Source organism: Myiozetetes cayanensis, unplaced genomic scaffold, assembly GCF_022539395.1.
Source record: "Myiozetetes cayanensis isolate MyiCay16 unplaced genomic scaffold, myiCay2020 scf10, whole genome shotgun sequence".
NCBI lineage: Eukaryota > Metazoa > Chordata > Aves > Passeriformes > Tyrannidae > Myiozetetes > Myiozetetes cayanensis.
The window spans coordinates 16,858,156-16,874,454 of record NW_026086605.1 but is presented as its reverse complement, the minus strand read 5'-3'; the positions used below and the strand labels follow the sequence as shown (position 1 = coordinate 16,874,454).

The window sequence follows — 16,299 nt, the reverse complement described above, 5'->3', positions numbered from 1 at the left end:
AACCAAAACCAAACAAACCCTTGAACAATCCCTGGCACAATTTCCTACTATCCCAGCTGCATTGATTGAAATCAGCTCACCATAAGCCAATCCTGTGTTATAATCTCAGTGCCAGCCTTCATTTTGCTTAGCTTGTTTAACATCTGTTCTGCAGGTTCTGCATTAATTAAATCAAAGAAGTCTATTCAAGAGTGACACTGTCATACAGCATCCCAGGTAAATAACGAACACTTCGTTGAAAATGAGCACAAACACTCTATGGATTTGAGTGTTTCTGTAAACGTGAAATCCTCACTAGTAAAGGCAGAGAGCCTCTCTAGCACCCAAGAAGTATGTTTACTCGGTAGGCACAATGATCAGCCTCCACGTGCCTCCAGATCACAGTGGAGAACAAAAAGCCTACCATCTTAGTTACAGCAAAAATCTCAATTAAAAAGCTTCAGCTAACAAAAAAGCTTAATTAGTTCTTCTTTGTCAATGGTTTCTTTTGTTCACAGTAGTCCACAAAGTGCTCCCACAAGCAGTTCAGCTGTCACATCCAAGGGATAGGTAATCCTGAGAATATTTACTGGGCATTTTTGCAAGCAGCTGAGGCCAATGGTCCTTTATCTGGCACAGCTGTAGCTGGATGAGGCTGCATGCCTGCTGTCAAGATAGGCAAGGCAAGGCAAAACAAAATCAGATTTGTTTATTCTCCAACCTCTGAGATCCCAGTGTTGCACATCTGACCTCAAAAGTACACTTACAAGATGACAAGAAAAAAAGAAATCACAATTTTTTTTCTTTACTTAAGCAAAGCTCAAAAGACTTCATATTGCAAAGTGCTAATAAAAACTCATAACACAATGAAATGCATCAGTTTTTTATTTAGGTGAAGATTGCCAGTTTAAATCTTTAAAAAATGCTCACAATTTTTAAGAAAAAACCCCAAAACATTAAAAGAGGATGGCTGTTCCTTCCCCATGGTGGGTGAGGCCCCTGTCTGGGCATGCTCCACTTTTCTGCCTTTAAAAGCAAGGCCCTCCAGCATGCTGGAAGATCTTTGCATGTGGGGTTTTCAAATGGAGGACTTCTTTGGCCAAGGATTTCCAGGAGAATGGCACTTCCCTTGCTACCAGTTGTGAGTATTTACTGTTGGAATACAAAAGTAGTCGGTTGGGTTGAGATGTTACTTTTGGTTCTTGCCTAGGATGAGCTGTAGCCTGCTAGACCAAGACTAGGATGTGTGCTGTTACTGCCTCTCTGGAGACTTGAAGCCCCTTTGCCTTTTCTTTTATGTATGACTTGTGGCCTCGCTCCCTTGCTAGGCAGAGGGGACTGTAATACTTTGGGTTTCCTCTGAGGGATGTTGTGGGAAACACAGTTCATAGGATCTGCCTCTCCATCCACTTCCCCAGCGATAACCTGAGGAGTTACAGCATCCCATCACTGCTCAGGAGAGGATTAATCCCATGATTTCGAAGTGCCCGTCCTATTTCTCTTTTCTCTCTGTCCCCTTCTCCCCAAAGCTCAGCTTGGTCCTATCTCCTCCAAAAAGAGATGCTGCCCCGCCCACCTGCTCTTGGCTGGGCGATGACACCAGCCTGACCTCCGGCTCCGCCGCGAGTGACCAGCGGGGAAACCCATGCCGGGTGTCCCTGGACCCTCTGTCGCCCTCCTCGGAGCCCGCCCCGCTCCCGGATCCGACAGTGCCCTTCCCGGGCACGCCTTACCCCGCCGCCGCCTCCCCCGTCCCGCAGGCACTGCGGGACCTCGCAACACCCTCTCTGCTCTCACACGGCTCTTGATTACTGTGTTTTAGGGGGCGCTTTTGGTTTGCTTGGTTTTTTGTTCGGCTGGTTTGGTATTTTTAAGGAAACAATGACAGATGTGACACCACTGAAAACCCTGCCGCTCCCGTCCCGGTCCCGGTGCGGCCCCGCCGCGCAGGAGGCTGGGCGGTCCGGGGGTGCCCGGGGTGGGGCGCAGCTGTGCCGTGCGTGTGCCCGGCTACCGACCCGCGGGGCGCTGGGGCAGCCGGGGGGTCCCGTTTCATCCCAGCAGGAGCGGCGCTAGGGCAGTGAGGGAGGGAGGGAGGGAGGGATGAGCCCGCCGGGTTGTGCTTTCTCGGAGCAGTCGGCTGCGGCGCGCCGGTGGAACGCGGTACGTGCTGCGCGCCGCCAGCCTTTAGGGGCAATACGGTAGCGGCGGGGGCGTGGCCTCCACCGCACCTCCGGCGGGGAACGAGCCGGTCTAGGCGGCATCTCTATGGTTCCGGGCGCGGCCGCGCTGGGCGGGTGGTCGGGCGGGTGCTTCCTGCCCGTCTGTCTATGGTGCCTTTCCGGGGGGAAGGGCCGGCGCCGCGCGCCTGCGTGTGCCGGGCCCGCCCGCCCCCGCCGAGGCCGTGCCCGACGCGCGGAGCGGCGCGGGCTGGCAGCGCTCGCGGCGCCGCCGGTGCGGAGGAAGGCGCGCGCCCCGGCCCCCGCCGCGCCCCCGGCGGCCCCGGCGGCAAATGGTGGGGCCCGACGATGCCGGAGCTCCGGGCGGCGCAGCCGTGCTTCCCGCGGGCAGGCAGGAGGCGGCGGCGGAGGAGGAGGCGGCGGAGGAGGAGGAGGACGGGGAGCGGGATGGGAGCCGGGGCTCGAGCCGGCGGGGCGGAGGGCCCGGGCAGGAGCGGCTGCTGCAGCGGTACCTGGCGGCGCTCGGCCCCGCCGCGGCCGCGGGTGGGAAGCGCTGCCCGGAGAAGCCCGCGAACGGAGCCGCCTGCGCCGTGGGCCCCTGCGGGAGGATGACCAACGGGGACGTCGGCTTCCTGCTGCCGCCGCAGGAGCCGCCGCCGCCCCCCCGGGCGGGACGGGATGAGCCGGGGCCGGAGGAGGAGGAAGCGAAACTGCAGAACGGGGGCTTCCTCCCCTGCCCGCCCGGCCCGGCGGGCGGCCCCGCGGGAACCGCCTTGGAGGAGCCGCTGCGGAGCTGCCGGCTGCGGGGCGAGGCGGAGCGGCGCGGGGAGGCGGCCGGGAGCCCCTCGCCGCCCCGCAGCCCCGGGGGCGACGCCGGCAGCCGGGCGCTGGCCGGCTCCGGAGCGCGGACCTGCCGGGACCGGGCGGAGCCCGCGGCGCTGCCCACGGCGCCCCTCGGCTTCACGGACGTGAACCTGAACTCCCGCAACACGTACGAGGTGAGCCGCCGCCGCAGCGCCCCGGAGCACCTGCCCCACGGAGGAGGGACGGCGCCCGCAGCTCCGGCACCGCCGCCGCAGGAGCCGCCGGAGAGGGCCCGGCACCGGCTGGGCATCGCTGGCGCCGGCAGCAGCTTTGCCGAGTTCTTCACCAGGTAAAGGAGCCGGCGGCGGGGCCGGTCGGTGCCCCCGGCAGAGAGCGGGACGGGGGTTGGGGGATGCCCCGCGGGGCGAGGGCGGGCGGGTTCAGGTCTGTCTGCCGGACCGGCGGGGCTGTCTGAAGGAGCGAGTCTTGGGAGAGTGGAGAGTGTCTTACTGCGGGTCGCAGGAAGAGCGGTTCCAACCTTCATGGACTCTTTTGCCAGAAAGCAGGCACTCTTAGAGTAAGGCAGAGGCTTAGCGTTGGACGTGACGGTAATATGAGAAAGGTGCTTTTACTGCTACGAACTACATGGACTTCAATCTGGAATTTGTTTCCTGTACCAGAGCATTTTACTATCTGGATCATCACAGTTGTACTTATTAAACTGCTTGGAGAGTAAGGTTAAGGTTGTTGGTATTGGAAACTACTTTAAAATCATTGTGGAAGTTGCAAAGACCTTGCTACTTGGTGATGGTGTAGATACAGTTTACTTATTTACTTTAAAGTGTGTTGTGGAAGGCCTCAAAGACAAGGTTCAGAGTAACATCTCTTAAGTTTCTAGCACAAAATCAAAAACTACAGGTCATTCAGCTTTGTCACCTGGGAGCTCTGTAGCATTGCTTGTTCTTTAGCATACAACACAGGAGATGCAGCTTGATTATAATAGTTTATAACATATCCTATATTACTTTTGTTATGTTTGAAGTGGGGATTTCCAACAGTTTTTATTCTCCCAAACCCAGGAGTTATTGTTGCAACAGTTACTCTGAAAGCACAGGAGGTCTTTAAGTGTCTTGAGACAAAATAAGACAATAGATTAAAGCTATTAACTAAAGAACTGAGATAGGAGAGGCTTGATCTCGAGGTGGGATCCCAGACTGAGAAATGGGCTACTTCTGCTGACCCTTGGGAAACAGGGAGATGGATTCCTGTCTGAGGACAGAGATAGTGGTAGTTGCAGTGTAAGTTTGGTACATCTGCTTTGTTTCAAGGATAGATTGAGAGATGTCCCTCTCTTCCTACTATTTCCTATTAGTGTCCCTCCCATACTTCCCCCCCAAGTTATGTGAGCTGCAGTATATTACCTTCCTTTTGCCTCATTTCTTGAACATTTTGACCAGTAACATTTGTACCTTTTGATTTTTACCCCAGAGCAGTAGCTGATTGAAATTCTGGAGAATTTTCCTCTTAAGTACTGCAGTTTAACCCCAGCTGGCAACTAAGCACCACGCAACCACTGTTTTTTTAATAACCATAATTACATGGAAATTATTTTAAAAAGTGGATGCTTCTCACAGATATTTAAAGAAAATGAGAGAAAGCAAGGGAGAAGTCCTACTGCCTTCACTGTGAAAGCTTCACTGTTGCCATGACTGAACAGTTTGACTGATCAGGCAGATCTGGGTTAGGAGGCTGCTGTTTCCAATTGCTTGTTCCCAGCTCTTCAGTTATCAGACTGGCCTGCTTCATAGTCCTGTGAAATAATCCATGTTAATTGCCTGTCTTCATTTCACTGAACTGGAGGAGAAACCAATGAGGTGAGGTGGGGGCAAAAGTAAGCAGCTGTCAACAGAGGCTTCTTACCCAAAGTTTGTGACAGGAAGAATGACTGTGCCCTTGAGATAGTAATTAATAATTATTCTAAGATCCCGGGAAAGTTTGCATCAGTGATTAAAGCCTTTCTTTCAGGTAAATATTAGGTGTAATATTTTACCCTGGGATCTGAAGTTGTATTTGTGCCAAATCATTAAGCCTATCAAATCAATTCTAACTTTTAACTGAAAAATGATCAGTTTTGCTCTACTACTTCTTTCTCTTAACATGTGAAGGGGGACACCATGAGTAGATCAGGGATATGTCGAGCAGAGTGCGTGGCAAGGGAAATTGTATGACTGTGGTCACTTGTGTCCACTGTGCTACTGTTAATGTTCAGAGCATTAAGTGGATTTGTGAAAGTCACCTGTCACTGCCTTGGACTCCTGTGTTTGATTCATAGTACAGCCATATATAAGCATTGCTCTTATGGTTTGTGTTCTCACATAGCATCTTACAAGGGCAACGCTTTGTTCTTGGGTTATTGGATCGCTTTTGGGTAGCCCCAGTGGATTGCTGTTGGGTGCAGAATGGTTCAGTGAGCAGGAATGTTGTGTAGTCAGTTGAATTAAAGCCATGATGACTTGAATGATACCTTGATTGCAGTATGCTCTATCCCCCAAAGCAACCCATACAGAGCAGAACAGTTAACCAAAAATGTCAAGCAGGAGTGAGTATTCCAGGGCTGAGGTAAAGACACAGTGATTCTGCACCTCTTTAAAAGATGAGTTCTACCTCATAGTTCTACAAGTACGTACCAGACATCTTTTCAGCTTGCATAGATATTGTTTGTTTACTAGACAAATTTAGGTATCTGGTAGTGGGCAAAGCTTCTTATTCCTGGATTCAAAGCTTACTGTTGACAACAACAGTGATACTTGCTTTGTTATAGTAGAGCACCATTTTCCCAAATAGGTGTTTTCCAGTATTCATCTAACAAGATTCACAAAGAACTTAATTCCTAACTGCCACTTCTTGTAGGTCTTTGTGATGTGCTGTGAGAAATAGGTCTAAGGGGTTGTAAGAATGTATGGCTTGTTGGCACACACATGCTTATAGAAACTGTCCTTGGTCTCATCCTCCCTTCCTCACCCAGAATGGTTGTGTTTACTGGCCAGAAGTTTTGAAAAATACTCATTTGGGGAGATGATGGAAAGCTGAAGGGAGTCAGTATTTGTAGGACCAAAGAATTAAGAAATCACTGAACCTCACATCTTTTTCTGCCTCATTGTAAACACAGTCCTGTGGTTCCATAACTAGGTAGTTCTTCAAAAGCTGCTAATCTTTTTGCCTCTACAAATGCCCTTGGTACAGACTGTGGAGGGTTGAAGAGAGTTTCCCTTCCTGAGTGTTGTCACTTGTGTACATAGTAGCATCTCTAGCTCTGTAGTTTATTTCAGTTTATTACTAAGTAGCACTGGCATCTTTTTGTGCTACATAAGCGTCTACCTAGTCTAAAGATGCATCTTGTGACTGTTTAGTACCAGAATCAATGTTTTTCTTAGAGAAAAGTTCTGCATACATAAGGCAGCATGGAACTTCAGGGGATGTACCATGCATCTATGGAGAAAAAATATGTTTATCAGGCTTTTGGTCAAAAACAAGAGTCAAGTGGGAATGGGTTGTCCTAGTTGTGACAGATCTTGTAAACCTTCTGTTCATGTAAAGATAAGAGAACAGATTGATGGGGTCACTTCACAATGCTTAATTTATATTTTGCTATTGCCTGTGCCTATATCTTGGTCACATCTTACTGACATCCTGAAAAAGCTTGTGTGTTTTATTTTTTATTTTGGGGTTGTTTTATATTGTCCAGATAGAACAAATAAACCCAAACAAATACAAAAGTCCAAATATACTGTCATTTTATTGTAAAGATAATTGGAGAGAAGCTCTAAGGGAATACAACAAATCTTCCCTGCAGAAATTATTAGGGCATGCTTAACCAGTCTGTCTTTGTTGGACCCAGTTGTTTCTGCTTTCTCTAAGCAATCTTGTAACCTAAGTGAACAAGTGGATACATATAATTGTTTGGAATTAAAGCTGACTGGAGAAAGTAGGCAAGAGCACCTGGACCCAAATCTGTGAGTAACTTCAAACAGTATTCTTTTTTTGCTGTGTTAGAGACATAATTAACTTGATATAAATAAGAAATAGGATTTATGTTATTGAATTGAGAAGCTCCTGTGTAGATTATTCCTTCACTATTTGCTAAGATTGATTTATTTTATGAAGTTGTGTTGACATGTTTCTGGCTTTCAGTCATATGAATAACAAATATAATGACAACTTAAGTAAATGTAATCTCCAAAGTAAAGCAGACTCTAGCAAACATTGAAGATGAGTGCTCAGCATTATTTTTTGACTCAATTTTTTAAATAACTGTGTACATGTAAAATTTTACCCAAATTATATAAAGCTTTTATTCATAAAAAGTTAAGGAAATATCTCTGGGCACATAAAGTTTCCCTCAGGAGTGCAGATCCCACTGTAGTAAATTAAATCTAAAGGACAGCACCCTTGTTTTTATTAATGAACCAGTTCCAAGCAGTTCACAAAAATAAGCAAGTCCTCAAGATCTACAAGTTGAAAATGCCTGTCTGAGGAAGCTTCACTCCCAGGTCTCATGATACATATATTTTAAAGAGTTTTGTGTTGCTGGAAAGCATTAGCAATGGGTGCTTCACCATAGGTAAGATGCTGTGCACCCATAGAACCATTTTGCTTAGGATGTCTGTCTGGCAAACCAAAGTTAAATTTCAGGTGTGCAAGCAGAAGAGTGTTATGCTGATTTACCTCTCAATAGGTTTTGGGTTGCCATATTGCTCCAACTTCTGTCTCCAGCCAGTCTTCCCTACCCTTGCCTCCCCCTCTCCTCCCAAAAAAACCTGACTAAATAGATGTCACCTCTAAAACCTTAGAGCCATATGTATAATCTTCATCATTTTATAATACCTAAAGTATTATTAGCAATTTCTCTGCTCTCCTGGTGGACAGTGTAATATTCTACACTGGTACTTATATTTGCACTAGGAGTTTTGTAACCCTATTAAGAGTTTTTGTGAAGTAAATTCTCCTTAAACTAATGCTGTAGTTTTTGTGGTGGGGGTTGTGTGTTGGTTTTTTCAAGCCAAACAGCTGAAATTGCTGTTTAGTGTGCAGCAAACTGTTGGAGTCAAAGCTTGTTTTGCTAAGGAATGTTTTACAGGGGCATTTTAACTTAACCTGAAAGCATCTCCTCTCTCCCTTCCCCCCGGTCTCTTCCTCTCACTTTATTTTGCAGAAAGCCTTTTCATTACTTGGTCTCTTCTGCTTATTTTGTGTCACAGGATTTCTTACAAACTCAATGTATTGAGAGTAGTGTGACAAAGTGAATGGGACCTCTCTTCTGAATAGGCTATGACTAAAAGGACAGTGTTTTACATGGGAAATAACAACCAAAGAAGGTCACTTTAATCACAGCTGGCCTCTAAGAAAATGATAGTTTTATGTTTTTGCTCTCATGGCTGTTCAATTATTCATTAGGCTATTTTGTCTTGATTGCTTAAGAATAAGAAAGGAGTTTAAGGGTTTTTGGTCACGTTTCATTCACACGGATGCAAAAATGTTTATTCCTATTTTCAGTTTCTTGGAACTACTGAGATATTTATGATATAAAGTCTGTCATTTTTTATCTGTCATCGGTCTTGTTTGTTGTTCAGCTGGGAAGGACTAGGTTTGTTGGACTGGGTAGTAGGCATTGCTTTAAACTTCTCACCCTCAATGTGTGCTTGTCTTTTTTTATTGCTTTCTAAGAAAGTGAAGCTTAGTTACTGTCTCAGCTCTCTAGTACTGCAGCCTGTTACCCAGGCTCTGTCAAACCTCTGAGACTTTGAGGACTCCAACATAAAAATCCTACATATTTTTGAATGATGCCTGAACATAAGGAGAGCCTGCAAAAGAGATACTTTTCTAATGTGGCTCTGTATTTTTAGAAAGCAGTCAGCTGTGCAAGCCACCTGCAGGGCATATTGCTTCTGGCTCAGCATTGGGGTAACAGTGTGGGAGGTGCATGGATGTTATTGGGTGAACCTATGACTTCAAGTAGTAGCAAACTAGTTTTCATCATCATAGATTAGTTTATTCTTTCAGAACTTCTGAGGGCCAAACACTCAGACTAGTGTTCTTTTAAATTCGTTTCCTGATTTCTTACCTCCTGACTGAAAAGAATACCTGTAGCCTGTAGGAGTACTTTCCTGTCATTTTTGCTCTCTTCTCTAAGGTACTCCTTTATTAAGAAGAAACTATGTTCTGTTTCCATTGTTATATTACAAAGTTTTGTTTAATGTGCTCTTGGGTAAGCGAACGAGTCTTTTTTGATCATGTAGTATAATAAAAGCTTCCTCATTTGGCTTCCCTTGCCTAGGGCATTCTGTTGATCTAAACTTCTTGAAGGCCAGCTATAGGAGTAGGCAAGCTAAGTAATTGTCTAGAAGTAAAGGAGAAAAGATAGATATAGGTAGCAATGAAACATCTATAGCCCTTCTGCCTCTGTTGCTGAGGAAGATGCTGTGGGAAAAGGATGCACTTTACACATCTTACTTGTGCTCCAAAAACAGATTAATTGTTCCCAGCTCCTCTGCTTTCTATAGCAGGGGAAGCTTGACCCTAGTCAGGTCTCAGACCTTGCAAAGCTTAGTCCTGTCGATGTTGCTTCAGTTGCCTAATGCATCCGTTAATGTAGGATCACATCTATCTTGCTGCTGGGCAATAATGAGGCCGTTTGTGTGCTGGATGCCAGAATGCTTTAAAAAAACCCAAACAATCCATGTACTACCAAAAGTATTTGTATAGTTGGTAGCTGTGAAAGGGGAAGCAGTGGAGATTCCAGAGCACAAAGAATCTACTTGAGGCTGATGAGGAACTGAGGTTATTTAGTCTGGAGAAAAGGAGGCTGAAGGGCGATGTCACTCTCTACAAATACCAGAGGGGAGGTTGTGGTTAGGTGGGTGTCAGCCTCTTTTTCCAGGTATCAAGTGATAGCATGAAAGGAAACAGTCTCAAGCTGTGACAAGGAAGGCTTAGATTGGATATTAGGAAAAACATCCTCACTGAAAGGGTAATCACGCACTGTAACAGGCTGCAATGGAAGTAGTTGAGCCACTATCCCTAGAGGTATTTAAAAGGTATATATGTGTGGCACTTAGGGACATGGTTTAGAGGTGGACCTGGCAGTGCTATGTTAATGGTTGGACTCCATGATCTTGGAGGTCTTCTCCAACCTAACTCTTTCTATGATTTTAGCTTTTTGTTGCTGTAAACAGTAGATGTTTTGCAAGTTGCTTGCTGTTCCTGAAGTTCTGTAAGTAGCTGGGTGGTAGACTGGGAAATTTCTTCCTCGTTTTATAAAAAACATCAGGCAAAACTGAAAGGAGGAAGGCTTTTGCGTTCTAATATCAGCTAATAGATGAAAAATGAATTCTTGGGTTTTGCAGTATTTCTGCAATTGATCACTGAAGCAGTGACATAAAATATATTGTGAATTGCTAACCACAGCAGAAACCTGATACTCAGAGTGGCTACAAAAGTACTGCAGTAGTACTTTGTAGTACAACATTGCGCAATCAAGTAGTTGACATGCATTCTGTCTGGGACCAGAAGGGAAAAATATTAACTGAGGCTTTACCAGGTTGGGCAGAGTAGCAATCATCTCTTACTCTTGGGACAGTCTTCAAAATAAAACTCTGTCCTGTGTTTGAACTTAAAGTTCACAGACTTTTAAACTGTGTCAAAGACTGGAAGTCTTTCTCACCTTAGTTGTGCAAGCATATATTGTATACAAACATTTGAACTATAGGGATAGTGACTGCCCTGCTAAATCTGGTGAGTTTTGCCTTAACTGGAAGTGAGTCATTACTAGAACAGTTTCAGGTTGTTTGTTTAATTAGGTTGTACTTTGTGAGATATCTTGGTGAGCTGATTGAAGAATTTGCTATTGTCAGGAAACAAAGGAAATGTTTCTTCCCTGCTTCTGGTATTTATTTGATCCTCTGTGAGCTGTTGTATCTCATTAAGGGAGGGGAAAATTGTTCATGGTCTTCTGTGGGATTAGTGAGTTGAATTGACTTGCAAGGTATGGGAAGTCCTGGGATTAATGCAGCAGAAGGGAGTGTAGGACATAACTTGGGCAAGGAGGAGAAATGAACTTCCCTTTAGTGACCACTCTGTGAGAGGAAGGGGTCTTGTTCCTCTAGCACTGTTTTGCTTGGAGTATGTTGCTGGTTTGACTTGACTGGGTTAGATATTCCTGACCATGCAAGAAATAGCAGAATATCTGTAGGAAGTGGGTAGAAATTCTCCATTTTTTGTAGCTGTGATCTAGGATTTCATTTTAGATACTCTGAGCAAGTGATATTTTATTATTATAGAAGATTGACCATGTTTGATGTCAAAATAGTGGCTGAACTGCCTGACCAAATATGAAGATGACAGAATAGTCTGGCATAGAGCTCTCTTTTGCTACTTCACTCCAAAAAGTAAAGATGAGTCTGGACTGATGATCTTCTGTTCCTCATTTTGTCTTTGAGCACTCTGAAATTTAACTCTGTCTGTTACCTTGCATATGTATCTGCTTGTTTATGTAAGTTTTTGAATGCTTGAGCTGTTTGTAAAGCTGACCCGTGCAACAGCTTTTTGTTAAGAATATAATGTAGAGTGGTGAAAAACTGTTTATCAGTAAGTGTTCTGTACAGAATGTTCTGTAATACTGCTAAACACTTTCAACTCCTAAAACTCCCCAAGTGTCTGTGTGTCTGTAGTAAAACCGTTTTGCCGACAGAGTTGGTAAAGCCACTTTGGGACTGCTGTCAAATGAGAGTTTGAGCTGAAAGGTTGATGTAATTTAGTCTCTTCAATGCAGTTCCATAATAGTTCTCTTAATCTTTCTGTTCTCTCCAAGAGGCCAGAAGCCACCTCCTTCCCTACCTCTCAATCCTTAGCAGCTAGTCCTTGACAGTTCATTGAATTTCTGACATACCTAATTGTAGGTGAGGCTTTAGTTTAACTGCTAATATCAATGGAAACATCATATTTAATTAAAAAAAAAACAAACTACAGGCTTGGTCTTGCTGAAGATGCATGTTCTTCTGGTTAGGATTTTTGTTTCCTTATTTTGGTTTTTATTTGGGAGGAGGAGGAAATTAAAAACTTACTTATATGCATTAAAGACTGTAGTGTAGAGTATTACAGATGCAAACATGGAAATTCGTTTGGAGAGGGTGGTTTGGGATATTCTTTGGGTTGTCTTGATGGGGAGAGAAAGGAGATACCTTTGTACTGCTAAAAGGTGTTAAACTAGAAACCTGTAACAAATCTGCGTTTGGGGTAATAAAATTTAAAGTGAAGTTTGTGTCTAGCTGCTTCTTGTAGCAAGGTGATGGAAGACATGAACTGTGAAATTGGTGGGTCGTGTTTTCTCCCATGTAGGACAGAGCTTAGACATTTGTGCTGAGAGCAACCATATAAATGTGTCAAATCAAAATGGGCTGACATTGTTTGAAGCTATTGAAATTAAAAATGTAGAATGTTTAATTAATTTTAAGTCTTATTGTTTTGTTCTAAATCTCCATGTTAAGAGTTATAAGCTAAGCCTAAAAATACTTGCATATTAACTTAAAAATTAAGGTTGAAATGTGAGGGTAAAGGATGAATTTAAAAGTATATTTGTAAAGTAGAGGGGGTATTTGCTTTCAATATGTTTATATTCTCATCACTTTTGCAACCATAACTAATGTGAGGAAATAATTATGAGTATGTGAAACTGAGCAAATAGCTCCTGGGCAATGTCATGTAATTCAAATCTAAAATAACAGGGAAGCTGTGACAACCTGTCCTTTGGTCTAAGACGTAATTGCTGTGTGCACTCTGAACATATATTGTTAACTTTTTGGACACACTTTTTATCAGTTCCTACAAATTGTGTACTGTATATAAACAGTCTAAGATGTAGAAATAGAATCCTACTTCTGTTGCTCTGCAGGCTTTGTAAGTGGCTAACCAAAAAGGTTCTGTTTCCTTTTAATGATTCATTATTTATGCTTAGAGTTGAGTTACATTTGTTTCTGTATGTAAATTATTGAAAAGTCTTGTTTAAAGCAGAAGTGCTAATGGTGCTTAATAAAGCAATTGGGTTTTTTTCTGCTGTCGTTACTGAATTATTGCACATAAGACCTTAAAAGAATGGACAAGACTGGAGTATAAAGAAAAATTCTGTTGTGTTCTTAAGCAGCTTTGGTGTTTTATACATGGTAAAGACGTGCCAGTGTGAATTAATTAATTCTTGTTATGTACTCAGCTGTAGTAATGAAGGAATATGGCATCACAGGCTTGCAGGGATCTTCAGAATTTGTGCAGATTGTTCTGAAAGTATGGTTTTAAGCAACAACTACTCGTTTTAATGCTATACCAGTAAAAATGCATCTATAGCAATTCTTGGGACATACCTCTTCTAACTCCTTACTGATATAGCCCTCTGGATAAAGATTATTGGGTAAATAAGTAATTTCCATATCAGTTTGTCTTTCAACTAATTCGAATGCCAACAAATTCCAAATATAGACCTATCTTTTATGCCTAGGAAGCCTTTTTAAAAATTAGCATAGGGATGGAGCAAGAGCAGACTATGCACACAAGGAGAACTCTGTTCATTGTGGAGATGCAAAATCAGTTGTTTTGTAATACAAATACAGTTTTTAATGAATTTTTTGACATCATATTCCTTTTACAAATGCTTCAGTTATTGCAGAGAAATGCAACTTCCAGGGCTTTTAACTGCATTTGTGTGCATTTGTGCTTATTTGTAACTTATTCTGTGCAGGACTGCCTCTCTAAGCCTTTCTGATTCTGTGAAGAAAAGTTATGTATCGTAGAGTGAGGATGTTCTTGATGGGATCCTGATTCCTTCCTGTTTGTGCGTTGCTTCCCTGTTTTGAAATCAGACAGTTGTATTATGCAGTGTTTACTAACAGGTACTAGATGCTTAATCAGAAGGAAAATCTAATCAGCCCTCACTTCCTTTGTCAGTTCTCTTGGCTTTCAAATCTTGTTTTCTCAGTACTTCCCTCTTATCAAAGCTCTTGAAAGTTGGATGCAATGAGAAGAAATGATTGATGATGGAAAATGACAGTAGACCAGATTGGTCTGTGTGTAAAGTAAAAGAAAAATGTTTTAGGTTTTTTCCCTTAAAAAAAAAAAAAAAAAGGTAATTTTTAGTATACTAACATAACTTAAGATCTTGAACATTTTATTTGGAAAAAAATATTTCTTTGATACCATGCTGCAAATTTTGTAAGGATTGCTTTCCAGGGATGCTCACAGTTTGTTTGTTTGGGTTTTTTTTGCCTAACGTGGTGCAGCATTTTGAATTAAATTTATTTGTATATTAAAGTGAACTGTAAGGAAGCATGTTTCGTTGCTCATATATAACAGTAACGATGATCATGTGATTTATGCTCTCTCTTCTGAGACCATGTCCTTTTGTCCTTCTGTCAGTAGTTGATACCACCAGAATTTTGCCTTTTTTTTTTTTTTAAGCGCAGGATTAACAAATTGGAGAAATGCAGGGTAATTTTTTATATGCTTTATACTGATGTTCATCTTAAATGGCTCAGGTGTAAGATCCAACCTACCTGAAATCTGTATATAGATTGCCAAAAGCATCAGGATATGGGAAACTTGAGCCTTAATTCTCGAACACCAAATAAGTAGAATGAGGCTACAGCCATTCCTTAACGAAGAGGAGGCAAATCCCTTTTAGGACTCCTGACTACTTTGTTTGACTACCTTTGAGTTTGCAATGCCTTTAAAAAATCTGATTAGAACTGTGTTTCTCGACTCACTGGCTAAACTACTGGTGGCTTTCTAGGGCTCTCTAAGCTGGGGCTGCACTTAGCAGTGTTGCTGAATGTATGGGTTTAAGGGCTACAGTTTTATAGAGGGAGTGGAGAGATGAGTCAGTGTCTGTATCTTGCTTTAAAGCAAGAGAACTGAGAGCAGATATAGACTTGTGAATGCTGCTTCCAAGAGCTATTGTTAAGAATGCTGAACTCAAATGGGACTTTTAAGAAAAAATGGAAGTAAATAAAGTTGATTGCTTCCAGTAATGCCCTACTATATCTTAACAACATCAGAGCTCTGAATCATCAGAGATAAATCTTTTGGCAGGCTCCTTAGAATCTGTTATTGGAAACCTAGGGATGGGCATTTGGAATGGGAAGGAAAGCAACTTCAGGTGTTGCTGGGATGCACAAAGCAGTGGAATACAGATAGTCTGTTTGTGGCACGTAGTGGAGCTGTAAAAAGGGAAGGTCCATATGTGTGATCTTTGCAAGAACTGTAGCAAAATGATGTCTAACTTGAAACTAGAGTACAGTTTGACATTTTTGGTTGAACAAAAGACTACTGCAAGACTACTTGGTCTTGTGGAGAGGTGAATCACTCATACCTAAAGGCAGAGTGCTGGAGTTGTATCTAACCTGGTGCTTTTCCTACATGCTGATGTTCATGGTTGCTGCTATTCAAAGCACTTCAGCTTTCTTTGAGTGGCTGTTGAGCAAATACAGCAGCCCAGTTTCTAGTCTGGTTTTGGATATAATTTAAGATCAAGTTTGAAGTAACTGTCTTGTATTGTTCAGTAACTTCCTCTAAAACTTGGAAATCTGTCATCTTCTTGGACTAACATATAACTAGCTTGGAAACTGGAAAAAAAAGTTGTTTGGATTTTTTTTTTTTTCAGAAGGGAAGCCAAACCCCCAAAGTAAACAAAAAAAAATCCATTAAAACATCAAGTTCCACCTATCCTCTTCTGACACTTAATTCTAACTGTATTTCGACTTCACTAATTTATCTTAAATGGCAACAACAAAGGATTTTAAAAGCAAAAGCAGAGGAGAAACAAGCAATTGCAGTAGTAGAACATGACCATTTCTACAGGTGGCATTAACATTAACATTTCTGAATTACTGTAGCATCAGTATGATGAAACTTGCTCAGAATGCTGTGGGCACAGGCAGTAATAGTTGAAGCAACACTGTTAAAAATAAGGAGGAAACCCACCAGTCATAGCTGTCTCTACAGCTGTTGAAGTTGTGTGATCAGAGCCCCATGGATTTTTGTGCAGTGTAATCCAAACCTTGTTAGCAATACGTCTCGATGTGTGCCACTAACAGCTTCTCCTTCTGTGGCACTTCATTTAGTTTTCAAGCTCTTCAAAGCACCTACTGAAACATTTTGGAGTGTCTTTTAAGAGCGTTAATATGTGTTCTATAAAAGTAGCAGGGAAAAAGCCTGCAACTTTTCCCATGGGTTTTTGTAAACTAGAGCTTAAATCAATGGACTAATTTAATACTTCTGTCCCATGGGTCCTTACAGC

The 16,299-nt window shown here is 43.1% G+C and overlaps 1 protein-coding gene across 2 annotated transcripts in view; it reads left to right on the top strand.

Annotated features, from left to right (window-relative positions):
- The first annotated feature begins 2,423 nt into the window (after positions 1-2,423).
- The window catches only part of TBC1D12 (TBC1 domain family member 12), a 43,349-nt gene continuing 29,473 nt past the window's right edge, over positions 2,424-16,299 (top strand). For both annotated transcript variants that reach the window (XM_050305843.1, XM_050305842.1), the window contains exon 1: positions 2,424-3,312. In XM_050305843.1, coding sequence (XP_050161800.1) covers positions 2,492-3,312 — 821 coding nt within the window. In that variant the 5' untranslated portion in view covers positions 2,424-2,491. The remainder of the gene's footprint in view (positions 3,313-16,299) is intronic.